The following is a 17,369-nucleotide window of genomic DNA, read 5'->3' on the forward strand; positions in this document are numbered from 1 at the left end:
ATTTCCTATATGTGTTTATATGCACTGCAGTGTTACTATCTTGAGTAGGTCAGTGGAATGGATGGATAAATGGAAGGATGGATGCATGGGTAGATGAATGTCTGGATAATAAGTTGGTGGATGGATAGAAAGATAGATGCATGGATGCAGGTTAGGTCGATAATAGATGGATGGGTAGATGAAGAAGTACATGGATGAGTGAGTGGATGTGTGAGTAAATGTTACAGCAGTTAAAAACCCATTTTTCCTAACATTTTAGTCCCTCATAGTCATAAATTACCCAGGGGTTACATTCAATTAACAATCCTTTTGCCATTCCATGCCTTGTTAGAACTCTAACATCCCTTACCATCATATCATGAATTAGAACAAAATTTCTCCTACTCACCAATAAGATTTACCTCTCCCAGTCAAATTTACAATCAGCTTCCTTATCAAATCATGTGATTTGTCTGTCTAGAATAAGTATATTTATCATGACATATAATTTTTATTACATATAATATGTTTTATATAGTTACGTAAAGGTAGTGTGCTTATAGAGTAAACTCAAGTCTTCCCGTAAGAGATGGGAATTAGCTAATTTTATGCAAATATGATTCAAGAGCTGACTGTGAATATCAGGCACAAAATTTGGCAGTGATCTTGGAAAAGGGAGCTACTATTTATTGAGCATCACTGTATCATCTAATTCTCACAACTACCTTGTGAGTTAGAGATTATTATTCCTATTTTATAAGTGATAAAATAGAAATACATAGAGGTTGTAAATCTTGCCTAAGGTTGCGTGTCTCATATATAAGGGGGGCAGTATTGAGAGTTGCACTGTTATTACCAATTTAACATGTCTCAGGCCCATGCTTTTTGCGCCTCATCATGTTGGGATGCATACATGGACACCCAGCAATGAGAACTAGGAAGAAATCACGTTGTTCCTATGCCAAAAGCTTTAAACAGAGAAAGATTGGCATAGGTTTGTCCTCCACTCTCCAATCTGCAGACCCTAACAACATCAACAGCTTGAACCCAGGAACCATAACAATTCCAGTTTTCCACTTTACATTTCAGGGAATCAAGGAGTAGAAGGGTGAGGAGACTGAGGAGAGAGGAAAAGACAGGGAGTAGAAGATAAGAGGGCCCTGGGAAATCTGCAGAATTAACTTTATCAATGGCAGAAACAAAGAGTCTTTCCCTCTCACTCTTTCTCCCACCAGACCTGTTGAGTATTAGTCAGACTTATTTGCAAGTCATTCACTTCTGAAGAAGAGGAGACTAGGAAAAGAAAAGAATAGGGGCTGCTATTTCATCCCACAGTCCTTAAGAGATGAGCTCTGGAGTTGGAACTCTAGCCCCATTCTTTTTAGAGATGTGACTTTAACCTCTTTGTGCCTCTGACTCCTCATCTCTGAAATGGGTACAACAATACAACCTACCTCATTGTAGGCAAGTAACATTGTTTGGTTGTAAGGATCAAATAAATAATTCAGATGTAGCTGTGGCATTGATAAATATTCAACCCATGTCAGTAGTGATAATGATGATGATGATGGTAGTGCTGGTGGTAGTCATGATGATGCTATGGGACAATTCTGCCTGGGGGACTCCAGGAAAGCTTTATAAGAGTGACATTTGAGCTTGGCATGAAACAATGAGAAGTTTGCTGGCTGGGCAAGAGGGTGAAGGGTGTTTAGGGCATTTTAAGCAGCATGTTGAAAAAATTATAGGGCAGCAAAAGAACCTACCTAGAGAAAAGCAAGCACTTCTATGTGGCTAAATTCATTACATTCTTAATTGTTTTAGGAATTTCGTAAGGAGGCATGTTACCTTGAGAATCACCTTAACGGAAAAGACTGTTGAAAACACAAAGTTGTATCTTAAAACCAAGAGACCTCACAAGTAAGAAAGACAAGAGAGAGGAGCAAAGACGATGTTCAAAGCATGGACCTCTAAATTTGATTATTTTCTTCCACTTTCAATGTCAGAAGTATCGAAGAAGTAGGCTTGGTTCCTGTTCCAGGTGTGTCCTCCCTGGAAAGCAGACAATGAAACAGAATTAGGTGAGGAAGAGATATGTTGGGGAAGTAATATCTGTGAAAGGTGGAAGGGGAAGGAAGCAGGGTTGGCTAGGGAGAGCCTCAGACCACGATGTAGCTCTGACAAAGTCTCCCCTAACCCAGTGGGGAGCTCTGGGGAAAAGATTGCCCATTAGAAGAGTCCTGCATTGGACAGGAATGACCAGGTCCTAGTGTTCGCATCATACTGGGTCTTTGCCTGGGGACTGCTGAGGAAGAGGGTGGCTCCAGCTTGAAAGTTAAGGTGAATATCGAAGGCATTTAACAGCTGGAGGCTCTCAGCCAGCTGTACTCCTTGTAACTGAACAACACATTTCTTCTTGAAGGAAGATCTGAGAAGTGCATGTCCGTGGATGCCATGGTTCCTCCGAGGGAATGTCTTCTAAGAGAGCACCGTGGATGGGAAGTAGAAGAAGAGAAGTCGGTAAGTTCACAGGAGACCTGGTTTCCGACCCTCATTCAGCATTAGTTTATGGTGACAGTCTCTTAACCTCTCTGGGTCTCAGTTTTCTCAACTAAGAAGGTGAAGGGGACTCTGAAATCTAACATATATTTGATTCTAGATAGCAAGAATTCTTATTCAGAAATCCCCTGGAATGAGAATGGTATTAAGAATATGGATTGCCTGAGTTTGAAATCTGGCTTTAGCCTTGACTAATTGTGTAATCTTGTGTGAATTATAAAATCTCTCTGGACCTTGGTTTCCTCATCTTTAAAATGGGACTAATAATAGTGCCTACCTAATAGGGTTGAAAATCCAAAGAGAAGAAAGCGTTTAGAATGGTGCCTGTCACATAGTGAATGCTCAGCAAATGCTAGTTCCAACTCCCATCCCCGACCTACACATGGTCCCACCTACAAATACTCTTGAAAGGGCCTGGAGCTTAGAGTGAAAATTTAAGGGGCATAAAGGCCCAGGTGAGGCTCAGCAGCAACTATGTCTAAGGAGAGACTTTTGCCCTGCTTTTTGTGTATCCTCATTTCTGAGAAAGGGTAAAAAGCATTTTTCTTCCAGAGTACAATTTGTGTTGCTTCCGGATTGCCTAGTAACAAAAGCCTCTCCTCATTCTTTTTCTGATCTGATTGTTTTCACCTCAACAGTTTTTTTACTTGAAGGTTTTAAAAAATTGTTAATTGAGTTCTGCTCCCCTGACCGCTTGAAGTCACTGCATCTTAAACAAAATGCTTCACAAGCCCATAAATATCACCTGTTACAACCTGCTCAGAGTCATTAACTTTCTATTTTATTTTTCGGATGCTTGACAACCAGGCTTTCTTTGCTTCGACCATAATGAGGTGTCACCCTTAAGTTAGCCTCACAGCCTAGGGGGTCTGGCCCATTTCTTCTCAAAGCCAGGGTTCCCACACTTTCAGGCCTTTGATGAAAAGGAAAGAGAATGTGCTTCGGGAAATGATTCCAATGGTACAGAACCCGAAGAGCAAGACTGTTGTCGATCATAATCATCAAAAGGAGAGTTTACAACTGGAGGAAGAGAAATGGATATTTTTGAATGACTGAAGTAAGGTCTTTCTAATCCCATAGAACAATTTAGCTGTTCATTTTGAAAGGCGGCGTCCTCACTGTAGGCAAAGGGATGCAGAAGTGGAATTAGAACAGGGGTAGGGTGTGTGAGAGGGAAATGGAAAACAGTGCATCCAGCCTTGCTCTGATCCTACCAGTAGCCTCTTTCCCAGGAGATCAGAAACAGGGGCGTGTTCATTGTTGTCAAGAGTCATCTTGAAGCCTAGCAGTGTTTTCAGCAAAATGGTGCGTAATTTGCTTCATGTTTCCATGAGGATGTTTCATCTTGTTTATTGAAAGAGGAAGTACAGTTAAGTCCTGTCACCGCTGGGAACCGGTGAGTTTCTTCTTCTCTCTACATCCTAAATTACTTTGATATTAAAGAAATGTGACTGTAGACATGAGATGGGAACTGAGCATCCTGTTTATTTCCCTAGAGGCAAAAAACCCCCAAGAAACAAAAAAACAAAAAACACAAGCTACCATTGCCGAGGAAGAAACAGAAACCATAGCTGCTGGACTCTCCGTGTTTTTTCCCACTAGTTTTTCAGCCCCCTAATTACTTATCCCTAGTTCTTACTTACTTGTATCTCAGTACGCCTTTTTTCTCTCTCCTATTTGCCCCTTTCACCCCACAGAACTCTGAGGTATAACTGTCTCTCTAGTTCTACCCTTTGTCCCCTGAGAGGCATAGCGGTCTAGCGGTCAAGCACTCAGTGACTGGAACGCATTTATTACCCATGTAAACTCAGGCCAGTTGCTCCCCTCCCTCTACCTCATTTCCTCATCTGTAAAAGAGATTTAAATAGTCCTATATCATGGGGTGCTTGTAAGGACTCCATGAGGGAACATGTACAAAGCATCTAGAATCAATGTTGGCTCTTTCTAGTCTTATATCCTCTGTCCTCATCCCTTCCCATAGATTCTGTACTACTCACTCTCTAGCAATTCAAAGGAAAAGGAAGAGAAAACTGGCTAAGAGAAACAGAAAGGTGAGTTCTAGTAGTAGCTTTCAGGCAGGGGGAAATGGAGCATTTCACTGTCGTTGAAGTATAAGAAGGCCCTCTCTAGAATTTTTGCAGAATGGTCTAGAACAATCATTTGAGCCTATATAATTCATACAGGAAAATAGGGATATAGGCAAAGCTGTTTCTAGTTTCTCTGACACCCGTGATAGAGAGCCCTGTTTAGCATACCTAGTCTTAAAAAAAGAATTTAGACTAAAAATTGACCTCACACTTTTGGCTTCTGTAGGACACAAACAGAATCTAAAATACATTAATATGGCCATGAGGAGGAATGAAGAAGGATGAGAGAGAGGGGGTAGTAAAAAAGCAACTCAGTCCATTTCTCCACTGCATCTAAGAGGAATTTTCCTAGGCTGAGATCCAATGGCCGCTCTGAAATCAGTCCCAACTCAAATCATGTGGCACTTCATGGTACTTTAATCTGGGACCTCTGCATTGATGTGGAACAGAGGAAACGTGTATGTGAATGGCCAGAATGATGCCACCACCCTTCTGGGAAGCTCCACTTTATGCCGCTCAGCCAAGGCCTCAAAGATACATGAGTAGTTACTTGGTTGACATTATTAATATTAATCCTGTTAATAGTAAATTACATTTTTGACATTGCACAAGCTTTTAATAGTGGAGGACTTCAAACGTATGTAAAATAGACAGCTGTGTAACGTGAGTCCCCACATAGCCTTCACCTATCTTTAACAATTGTCAACTCAGGGCCAATCTTCTTTCATTTGTGCCCTACCCACTTCTCTACTTTCCATATGATTTCAAAGCAAATCCTGGCTATCATATCATTTCATCCATAAGTGTTTCAGTAAATTTCTCTGAAACAGATTGGCAAACTCTGGCCCGTGGATCAACCTCCTGTTTTATAAATGAAGTTTATTGGAACACAGCCACGCCCTTTTGTTTACCTAGTGTCTATTGGCTGTTTTCCCAGACAGAGACCCTATGGTCCACAAAGCCTAAAATATTTACTATTTGGTGCTTTAAGAAAAAGTTTTCTGACCCTTGCACTAAAAGATAAAGACTTTAAAAAACCTAACTACAATATCATTATCATACCTCGAAAATTAACAATAATTTACTGCATGGTAACTTAAAATTGTTTAGGACTTTATACCTTTTTTCAATGCCTTCATATTTGTTATCTCATTTGAATCTAGCAGCAACTCTGTGAGATAAAGATGGAAAACCTTCATGCCATTTAAATCCCTTTTATATATGAAGAAAAATGTAATCATAGAGAGTTTAAAAGCGATTTCATCAAAGCCAGGCAGCTAGTAAGCAATTTGAATAAGATTCTGCCTCTGATATATTGTGGTAAGGCGAGGGAAAGCTTGGATTCTGCAGTATCTGAATGATAAATTCCCTCTCTCCGTTGTTCCATTTCGAGAGCATTTGACTTGAAGAACCTGGTATGGGATATATATTTCAGACATGACTTGGAGTTAATTTCAGGTAAGCCTCTTTCGAGCAGTAAAAATAACAGAGTTTTTATATTGAGTGAGAGTTCCCATGGAACCACTCTGACTTTGAAGTACTTTAGTGGCATCTGGAGAAAAATCTGTGGGTAATCCTGTTTCCTAGCATCTTCCTTAGAGAAGAACATGGTGTATTATTTTACAGGCCAGAGAAAAAGGGTGAAATATGAGGTGTGGAGATTCACGCTAGTTACACGAGCACACAGACTCTGGAGGTGCATCCCAGCCTTTTCCATAAAGCTGGCTGGAAACAGTAAAAGCCAGACTTTCTCATGAGAAACCTCACGGCGTTTTTATTGGTTTGCCCCTGAGATAATACTCCACCTTTGGGAAGAAAATCCAAGAGGGCATATAAAATTGGGAAATAGTCACAGAAAGTCCAATTATACTTCAGAAAGTATGAGAAAATTAGTTTCCATTTTCACATGACCTGAAACTCTCTATACAATCAAAGGTTGTCACCAAAGCAGCATCCAGATGGTTTAAAAGAAAAGTTAGTTTATAAACATAAAGCTTTTGTGTATGTTTGTAAACTAGGTTTCTTCAAAGAAATTGAAAACTTTGTCCTAGTTAGGCAACTACATCATTGAGGGAAGGGACCCTTGATTGTTAATTTTTGTGTTTCCAGGGCCTGGAACTGGGTCTGGCAGCGAGTGGCACTTAGTGAAGTGGTGTTGAATGGCTACGTGATGTCAATGCCATTATTTTAGGCATGAGCACAATCGTGTTTCTAATAATTAAAAGGAACCTATCCCCCCAACTTTACAGTGGAGAATCTTGGCAGACATCACCTTAACCAAAGTTAGCATCACCACTGATAAATCATATGGATATCATGTAGCCTGCAGTAGGCTGAGTAATGGCCCCCAGTGATAGCCAGATCCTGATCCCTGGAACATGTGACTATGTTGTACGGCAAACCTTATGTGGCAAAAGCGATTTTGCAGATGCAATTGAGATGGAGAGATTATCCTGGATTATCTGGGTGGGCCCAGTGTAATCACAAGGGTCCTTATAAGAGGGAGGCAGAGATAGATTTGACTATAGAAGAAGAGAAGGCAACGTGATGACAGAAATAGAGATTGGAGTGATGAGGCCAGCAGCCAAGGAATGCTGGGAGCCTCCAGAAGCTGGAAGAAGCAAGGAACAATTCTCCCTGGAGCCTCCTGAAAGAATAAGGCCTGCCAACACCTTGATTTTAACCCGGTAAGATTCATTTCAGACTTCTGGGCTTCAGAATAGTGAGTATACATTTCTTTTCTTTTAAGCCACTAAACTCATAGTAATTTATTACAGCAGCTACTAATACATGCCCCCTGATATGAGGTGATGAGAAGAGCACCTCACTGCTATGGTTTTAATCCCCAAAATCCATATCGCCAGTCTCATAATGAAAGATATTAGACAAACTCAAATGGAGGGATGTTCTACAAAGGGTCAAGATCATGAAAAGCAGGAAAGTCTGAGAAACTGTCACAGATAAAAGGAGACTAAAGAATCATGATGACTAAATGCAGTGTGGTATCTTGGACTGGACCCTGGAACAGAAAATGATAGTGGTAGAAAGAGTGGTGAAATCTGAATAAAGTCTGTAGTTTAGATAATAATATTGTACCCTCGCTAAGTTCTTAGTTTTGGAGGTGTCAACAATAGAGGAAACTGGGTGAAGGATATATGGGAACTCTTTGTACTATTGTTGCCAGTTTTCTGTAAATCTAAAGTTATTTCAAAATAAACTGTTTCAAGCCAGCCCTTATGGCCGAGTGGTTAAAGTTCGGTGCTCACTGCTTCGGCAGCCCAGGTTTGCTTCCTGGTCATGGAACCACACCACCTGGCTGTCAGTTGCCATGCTGTGGCAGCAGCTCACATAGAAGAACTAGAATGACTCACAACTGGGATATACAACTATGTACTGGAGCTTGGGGAAGAAAAAAAAAAGAGGAAGATTGGCAACAGATGTTAGCTCAGGGTGAATCTTTCCCTGCCAAAAAAAAAGTTTAACAAGGAACCCATCCCAACGACATGTTGTCTTATCAGATCTGTTATTAGAGGTAGAAATAATACAGGGATGTGTTTCAGAGGGTCAAGGGGCACATGGATTGAATTCTCCCAGGAGAGAGGAGGAAAGAGCTGGAAAGAGAGATGGCTGAGAGTAGAGGGAAGGTGCCACTCTCTGTTGCCTTAGGTGCCACTGGGTGGTACCAATGCCTCAAGTTGTCAGAGCACAGGCAAGGGGAAATTGCCCCTGTATTTTATGGAGGTAGAATCTATGGCACAGAACAGTTCAGTGGCAAATAATGTTCATTGAATTGATTTGACTTGCCCAAGCTCACTGAGCAAGTGGTGAAATGGAATATAAATGGTCTCATTTCCAGGTATACAGTGGCTGGGCAAGAAGGTTCAGTTCACTTATAATATTTTAAAAATACGTATATTTTATATGGATAAGAAACTTCAGTGTTACTGAATAACAAACGGATTTCAGTCTGTATAACTTTTCTTAGATTTGACCATACTTTCCCTTCCCTCACACCTCCTCTGACAAGGTTCAATTCAGGTTTATAGCACTCGCCTTTTCTGCTATTTGTTTTCTGCTTTATTTTGTCTTTTTGGTGGTTTTCTTTTCTTCTCCTCTCCATCCATTCTACTTACCAGGTGTTATCTATGGCTGCATAACAAATTGCTATAAAACAGTGGATTAAATCAAAAACATTTATTAACTCACAGTCTCTGTGGGTCAGGAATTTGGGCATGGCTTGACTGTGTGGTTCTGGCTCAGAGTGTCTCTTGAGATTGTAGTCCAGATGTTGGCTGGGGCTGCAGTCATCTGAAGGCTTGACTGGGGCTGGAGGGTCCACTTCCAAAATGACTTACTCACATAGTAAAGGGGCCTCATTTCCTCACCATGTGGACCTGTCCATAGGGTCACTTGAGTGTCCTCATGACATGGTGGCTGACTTCCTTCAAAGCAAGTGATCCAAGAGAATGCACAAAGGAAGCTGCAATGTCCTGTCATCTAACCTTGGAAGTTGCACCCTATCACTGCTGCCTTATTCTATTTGTTACAAGCCAGTTACTAAGTGCAACTTACACCCAAGGGGAGGGAAATTAATCTCCCCTTCTAGAAGGAAAGAGTGCCAAGAACTGGTGGATGTATTTTACAACCACTGTACCAGGTGCTCTCTTAGCCTTGGGTCTGGCTGAGGATTTGGTCTCCCCCTCTAGGCTTTCTCTGGGCATCTACATTTACTTCTGCAACTTCCTGTGGCTCAAAACGAAACTTGACTCTTTATTTCAAAAGACTCCCCCATCTCTCTCCTAAGCTTCCGAACCCTATGAAAAGTCACAGAATGTTAAGAAAAGAGAAGGGAACTTGAAATGATCCCAGAGTTGTAGGATCTGGATATAGTCATCTGTCTCTTTTGTTCCTGCTACAGCATGAAAATTTGACATCTCTAATTCTTCTCAAGCAAGGGGTGCTGGGATCTTTTCAGCAGTTTCTCCACAGTGCTGTCACAAATATGATACTGGAATCATGCTCAGTACCCACTGACTTTCACCACATGACCTTCTCCTTAAAGCCTAACTTCACTTGTTTCTTGGCTAGCCTTCCTCTACACATTTGAACTATTTGGCATTCAGCATCCTAGTTCTCAGGCAGTCCTCTTAATTATTGACCTCTCTGCCTTCAGACTTCAGCTCTGATTTCCACTGACCTCCTTACTTTCCCTTGTTCATATGGTGAAGTCAACATGCCGAAAACCAGATGCGGCATTTCCCGCCAGAGTGGCTTCCCTCCTGCCTTACTCTTTAGTCTCTCGTCACAAGCCTAAAATAAAATAATTCACCATCTTGGGCTTCTCCATTGCCTGTATTCCCTACATTTGTAGTGGGATTCTTGCCCCTGTACTGTGGCAAAGACAGTTCACCTGCCATGCAGTCTGGGACAATTCCCAGCCATTATTAGGGATATCAAAAAGCCCCAATTCAGTGATTCCTCATCCAGCTTCGAGTTGGTCTAGTTGCTTGTTCCATTTTGAACTTGAGATTCTAGTTTCCTATCTGTTCCCAGTTCCTGTCCTGGTTTCATAACGTCTTCTACCAGATCTCATTAACGCCTAGATCAGCCCTTCTCAGACTTTAATGTGCACATCAATCCCTTGGGATCTTGTTAAAATGCAGATTATGATTCAGGAATCTGGGTGGTGTCTGAGATTTTGTATTTCTAACAAGCTCTCAGGTGATACCCATGCTGCTGGCTCAAGGACCACACTTTGGGTAGAAAGGGCCTGTAGCACCGATCTCCTAAACGTGTTTCCTTGCTCACCCTCTCCCTTTGCAGAAGGGAAAGCACAAGTAGTGTCATGGTGTCATGATCTCTGGGTCATACACAGCTTGCATCATTGGTCCCCAGCAGAGTAGAGTTATGGAATCCCCTGGAGACCTCATGAAAAATACTGATTCTTTTTTTTTTTTTTGGTGAGGAAGATTCACCCTGAGCTAATATCCATTGCCAATCTTCCTCTTTTTTTGCTTGAGGAAGATTAACCATGAGCTATCATCTGTGCCCATCTTCCTCTATTTTGTGTGTGGAATACCTCCATGACATGGCTGATGAGTAGAGTATGTCTGCGCCTGGGATCTGAACCTGCAAACCTGGGCCGCTGAAGTAGAGTGCGCAGAACTTTAACCACTTGGCCACGGGGCTGGCCCCAAAATACTGATTCTTGAGTTCCATCCCCGCAGATTCTGATTTGGTAGGGCTGGGTAGGCCCCCAGAATCTGTATTTTTAAGAAGCACCTCAGGCAATCTTGATGATTTTTTATGAACCAGTGTCTTATAGGCTAAAATCCAACCCGAAACCTCATGTGTAAAGTCTTCCCCAGCAGATCCAATCTACTTTATTTCTCATTTATTACTCCCCTCCAAACCTTTGTTTCAGGCAGACTGTCTCTCAAACAGACCCGGAGCATCCCCTTCTCTTTAGTCTGGTTCCACTTACAAATTCTGCCCACACTATAATTAATTTATCTTGCCTGTGTATGTTCATTGTCACTCTGCCAGGAATGCCAGCTACTAGAAGACACAGTGCCATGCACATAGCTGGTGAGAGGAGGCTCTCTTTGGTTCTGTCAAGTCCACCCATCTTCCCAAATTCTACCAGGCCACTTCCCCCTTCATATTCAAGTCCCGCAGAAAATCCACTTCTCTGGAAGAATGGAAAATGTGACTCTCTTGACTGAGATAGAAGTAGAAGTGACACCCCTGCCCCGACATATAGAAAGGATGCTGAGTCACACTCCAATTCTATTCGGAAACTAGAGTCTCTGAGGAGAGGGACTTTGTATTGTATTTGTTCCTTGTCACTTTCATAAGTCAAAGGCATCTCATGCTCACCATTAAAGAAAAAGCTAAGCAAATGTCTAAGTATGTTTGGTGATCTGCCGGAAGGTGACACATAATGGTAGGGATGGAAAGAATCATTATGGCTAATGACTTGAAATGACATCAGAATTCTCTAATTAGCTTTTTAAAACATCCTTGATCTCAGAAAATGTTAGGTGTTGAACCTCAATATATCTTCATTCCTAAAATACCATTAGAAGAGTCTATAGTGCTGTGGAACACATGATGCTAACACCAGCCATGGGAAATCAATATCTATCAGTATCAGCTTAACTTACATGGGAAGAAACACTAATGGCCCCGTTGGATTTAAGAAGTGAGGCTGACTCAGCACAAAGGGGTGTCTAAAGAAATAAAGGGAAACAACAGCCAGGAGTCCTCTTTGTGAAGCAAAAATATGCCCTCTAGACCAAACTTTTTAACAAGAATACAAAATCCCTCACAATCTCACCCAAACTTGCCTCTAGCTGCATTTCACTCTGCTCTTTCCGCAGCCCCTCTCTTCCACTCTGGATGGCGTTTCTGGACTCATAGAACAAGTCCCCTGCCCAACACCATGCTCTTTCCTTTGTGCCTCTATCATAGGCACATACTATTTTCTCTGTTCAAAAGGTCCTGCCAAACACTTACTCAACCGTTAAGATCAAATGTCACCTTCTCTGGAGAAAAGGTAGTTGCTTCATCCTAGGAAGGGGATGGGGTCTAAATTGCTGTGACTTTTTCTGTTTTAAGAAGCCAGAGTTTATTTCTATTTAAATAAAACTCAGAGAACTTTCAGAAGGTTAAAAGGCCCAAAGATATCTAGGTTTAATGTAATATTATAGTCAGGTGCTGGCTGTTGCTGCCTCTGTTTTGAAATCCTCGGGATAACCCTGGGCAGTTCAATGCCTCACTGATTCTTCTAATCTGAGCATGGTGAATGCCAGTGAGTTTCGGCATAATTCATACAAGGCTATCCTTCCAGTAATGACCACAAAAACAATGCCAGCAGCAATCATTGTCATTGAGAGGAAGAAAGGTAAATAAGCAGAAAAGAAAGCCACCACAGCATTTTCGAGAAGCAAAATTACTAATCCAGTATAGAACAAACAAAAGCATTTGCAGAATCTATGTGAAAACACTTCTTGTGTTATTCTTTGAAACCAGGTCCTCTGACTATGAGCTTGAGTAGCTGGGATCATGACAGGTCTTACAAAACAAGTATCTCCTTGTTATTTTCCTCAGACTCTTGCATAGTGTCTGGAAACTGGTAGATGTTCGAGAAATGTCTTTCAGGTAAATGGAGGAGTTGCTGATTCACCTGTATGAGTAGGATCTATGGCCTATTGACCCAAAGTCAGTTGCTCTTCCAACCTTATTGGGCTTTTCCAAAGTAAAGTCACAACGACAATCTCTCTCAATCACAACAATAATAGTATAGTAATAGCGGCTAATATTAATTGAACACTTACTATATGCCAAATACTATGAAGTCCTAACATGGATAATTTCATTTAACTTCACAAATTATCCCCACTTTACAGACAAGGAACTTGAAGCTTAAGACACAAAGTAATTTGCCAAGGCAATGAATGAGGGAGCCAGGATTTCAGCACAGAGCCCATATACTGCATTATTTAGTTATACCACTAGCAACTAATCGACACCACGAGGCTCGTGGTTACGGACTCATTATTGGTGATAGCGGTCTCCACTGAGAAGCTCTTCCCCATCCAGGCATGCAGCGTCAGACTCTCTACTGATGGCTGAGAGGAGCACAAGCCCTTTGGATTTATGGAAGGAGCATGGCAGCCATCTCAGAGTTGTAGACTGCCACTGGAAATTCCCAAGACAACACACTTGAAGGTTTTCTTGGTGGGCCCTGGCATGGTGATAAGTGCAAGCTTCTTTATTCCTTATGGATCCTGAAAAACCAAACCTTCACATGGCAATGCCTGTTAGTGACTGGCTTCCTGTGATGTACCTGGAAGAGCTGCCTCCACATATGTCTTGAAGATACACCCTTGTAATGTATTTATACGTTGTTGCCTAAAGGTCTAAGCTCAAATCTCCTAGTACCTCCTCAATAAAGCCTTTCCCAGCACCCTATCAACTCTAAATTATTTCTTTCTACTCCCCAATTCCTTGGTATTCTAGCTGTAACTCCTTTATAGTTCATTTCCCACTCAAAGCTGAAGAGGAAATTTACTATAAAATGTGGCAAGAATTCAATAAAAAATTGCCAATAACTGCATCAAAATGCCAGTTCACATAATTTTTAGATCCAGTGACAAAAGACCCATTTTTCTGGAAAAGACTACTGATCTTTGAGAGTTAAGAATACAGCCGGCTCCCGACTTAGTTTCTCCCTGGTAAAGGGAACAGGAATGGCCTGGCAAATCTACAGGAAAGAGCATGTGTGCGTTCTACTTCTGTTTTTTTCCAGACGTCAGTTCCTGAAGGTTGAAGGCATGAGTCCTGTGCCTGTTTTCGCTCAGTAGCAGTCCCGGTGCAAAGAGACAGTGGGAAGGCTGAGTGGGGACAGCTCACGCACGGACACCCTGTGCATCAGTGTGCGTGTGATTCAGAGACAGACCTCGTTTTATAGCAACCTTAACATGTCACTCTAACATATTGGAAAAGAGGAGAAAATGGGATGTGAGTCCCACCTGGATTCATGGGCACAGTATCAGAAAGATTTCCAGTGCCTTTGCAGAGTGCTAGCCACACTTATTAAATACCTACCGCAGGTGCTGCCTCTTAAATGAGACGTCAAAGGCATCTATTAAGCCACATAGATGTAGCAACTGCAGTCTGCTGGTTGATTCTCATCTGGGGAGAACAGCCGACTGGGCAGTGATTGAATTGTCCAGCAGGGGGCTGGCATTCTCTGCGTATAAGTAGACCTGGTTCCTCTTCAGAGCCTCAGCTCAGCCGAGCTGCCGTTTGCTGGTGAAGCCGGTGACGTGCAAAGCATCCTGCCTATAGGATTTGAGGCTTTCTCAGTGCAGTTTTTTTCTACCCACTTTAAACCTTCAGATTCTAAATATCAGGAAAGACAGGAAATGCCGTGTGAAAAGAACAGGCCAAAAGTTCTTAGGAAACTGCAGCCAGGGAGACTCAGACTAGAATGGAGGTAGGAAGAGTTGCTACAGAGTGGGTTTCATTCTAAGCCCTTTGTTGGCTGAGTTTTTGTTGTTACCTTATTGAATTTAGAGATGTATTGCATTGGTCATGTGAAGGCCAGAGCAGCACCAGCATCAAAATAGTGACAGTTTTGAATGCACAGTATATACGTACGCAGAGTATTTTTATTGAAGAAGATAAAGAGCCCAGCACAGACTTTATTCTCATCTTCACCCAACTGCAAAATCAAAAGTTAAGAAACAGCATCTAAGGGCACTTTTTAGGTGGGAAGGAATCCAGAGGATGGCTCTAAATGATTGTTTGCCTCTGAACTTGGAAGTGGACCATTTTGTACACTGCAACGTCTCCAATCACAGTGTGGATCTCCCCACGAACGACGACTGGTTCCACCCAGGGATCCTCTATGTCATCCCTGCAATTTATGGGGTCATCATTCTGATAGGCCTCATTGGCAACATCACCCTGATCAAGATCTTCTGTACCGTGAAGTCCATGCGAAATGTGCCGAATCTGTTCATCTCCAGTCTGGCTTTGGGAGACTTGCTCCTCCTGGTAACGTGTGCTCCCGTGGATGCCAGCAGGTACCTGGCAGACAGATGGCTGTTTGGCAGGATTGGCTGCAAACTGATCCCCTTTATACAGCTTACCTCCGTGGGGGTGTCTGTCTTCACACTCACGGCTCTCTCGGCAGACAGGTAAGTACCGGAGGAAAGTTACATTCTCTCTGAGGGTGGTCAGTGCCTCGGTAAATGAGCTACCATGTTGGGACAGACAGAACTGTTTGCACAAAGGGAAGTTTTACTCAAACTCAGATTCCCTTCCGGGCGTGTTTTTGTTCTGGGGATTGCTTCTTGAGTTTGACACATTGGTTTAAAAAAGAGAAGTAGTGGATGGCGGGGATGAAAGGGGACAAATGAGCAAAAACATCTCCTCACATAAGATTGAGGTGCATTTCCTGGAGACGAATCCATTTGACATTGCTTTTTCCTAACTTCTCCCTCCCTGCCAAGTTAATTGATTGATGAGAAAACAAAATCACACCTCATGGAGTTTAAATCTCAGGCAAATGTTTCGTAGAAGCAATTCAGAGTCTTCGGAGATCACCACGAGGAGAAAATAAGCAACATTTCCTTGAAATTCATTTTCCTCAGACAGCTTAACTTTTCTCACAGCTGATTTTGTATTTGGCTTTCCGTCACTGAATAGTTTGTGAGCTGGTTTTTCTGAGGATCTCTTAAGTGAAATCAAGCATTATTTGGATTTTTTCCCCTTGGGAAAGCTCCATTCAAAGTTGATTTCTAATTTGAATATCTTTATTGATGTACCTCCATAGCCAGTGCCTTTGATGTTTTGTCGAGGGGGAGTCCGGTACAATGTTTGATTCCAGGAAATATACATATTCGTGAACTGCATGTCTTAAGTAAACATGATGCTTTAAAATTCAGATTTATTCACTCTTAAAAATTCACATTCATTCTTTGAATATTTCTGAAGCGTCTATCATGTAAAAACCACTTGCTTGAATTAACCAGTCAGGAAATAGCTGCAGGTTGTTCACACAAATTGCTGAACGTATCTTATGTACTTCTGAGCTCTAGAAGTTGGACACAATAATGAATAGATTCCAGATACATCAGAGACAATATGGTCAAATTAAGAAAAACTGGTACAATAAACCAGAGACTATAAATTTTTATTTTAAAATCAACTGTATGTTATGATGTTAAAGATAAAGGATTTGAGAGCGTAGCCCGGGAGAGGCATAGAAGCGGCTCTTGGAAGTTTATACTCTGAAGAAAATGTGCCACATTTTAACACATATCGTGCTGGATTCTCCTTTGGTAGAGGAACAGACGGTCCCTAGGTGACCCGGCTTTGTCGAGTAATGGACAAATAAAGATAGTGTTATCAGTGTTTGTAGACATGTTATACTTAGCTGCCTAAAGTACACTGCTCGACACACACGACAACTTCAAAGATTGAAAAAGAGTAGCCCAGAAACTAGGTTTGCACATCGCACCAGCTGGACAGGGCTTCTCCACCCCACCCCCCCCCACTCAGCTCCAGCTTGCTCTAACCTTGACCATTTGCCCGCCAGGCACTACTGACCACAGGCAGTTTCACGTGTTGATTCAGGGCAGGCAAACTTTGGAGCAGGCAGGCAGGTGTGTGGCTCGTTACTACTGGCCGAGGGCACTTCAGGATGAGGGGCATTTTCTTGATGGGAAGATGAGATTTTGGTCTCCAGGTTGGTGAGTGCAGTGGTACAGATGGCGTTTACTGTCTTCTTGGGGAGGGGAGAGGAGGGAAGGGGGCAGAGAGGAGAGTGAGGGTGTGCAATGTAAAGATGCAGCTGCAGGGAACTGTTCTCTGGAGTTTCAAAGCAAACCAAATTCACCATCAGCAGAAAGGCTCTTTCAAGAGCCAGGTTGCACCCTGTGGCAGTTCTAGTGTTTTCTCGGTAAGTTTATAGTTACTGCGTGTCCTTCCCAAGTTCGGAAATTACTGTCAGCTTTCATATAACTAACTTTGCGTGTTTTGCTAAGGCTTCAAAAAGCTGGTGGATCACCTGAATCATAGGCAGTGCATCTAACCAATTTCAACAAGAATAGATATTGAGCTAGTTAAATAATATAAGCCTGTACTTATCTCTTTATTTCATTTTTAAGAGCTATTGGAGTCTTATAACAACCTCATGAGGTTGGCAGGACAAATATATATGTAAATATCCAC

General features: G+C 42.1%; 1 protein-coding gene across 1 annotated transcript in view; it reads left to right on the top strand.

Annotated features, from left to right (window-relative positions):
* The first annotated feature begins 2,520 nt into the window (after nt 1-2,520).
* GRPR (gastrin releasing peptide receptor) overlaps nt 2,521-17,369 on the top strand; it is a 49,930-nt gene continuing 35,081 nt past the window's right edge. The window contains exons 1-2 of the mRNA XM_014864256.3: nt 2,521-6,080; nt 6,732-15,331. Of these exons, the coding sequence (XP_014719742.1) occupies nt 14,919-15,331 (413 nt within the window). The 5' untranslated portion in view covers nt 2,521-6,080; nt 6,732-14,918. The remainder of the gene's footprint in view (nt 6,081-6,731; nt 15,332-17,369) is intronic.

Source organism: Equus asinus, chromosome X, assembly GCF_041296235.1.
Source record: "Equus asinus isolate D_3611 breed Donkey chromosome X, EquAss-T2T_v2, whole genome shotgun sequence".
Taxonomy (NCBI): domain Eukaryota; kingdom Metazoa; phylum Chordata; class Mammalia; order Perissodactyla; family Equidae; genus Equus; species Equus asinus.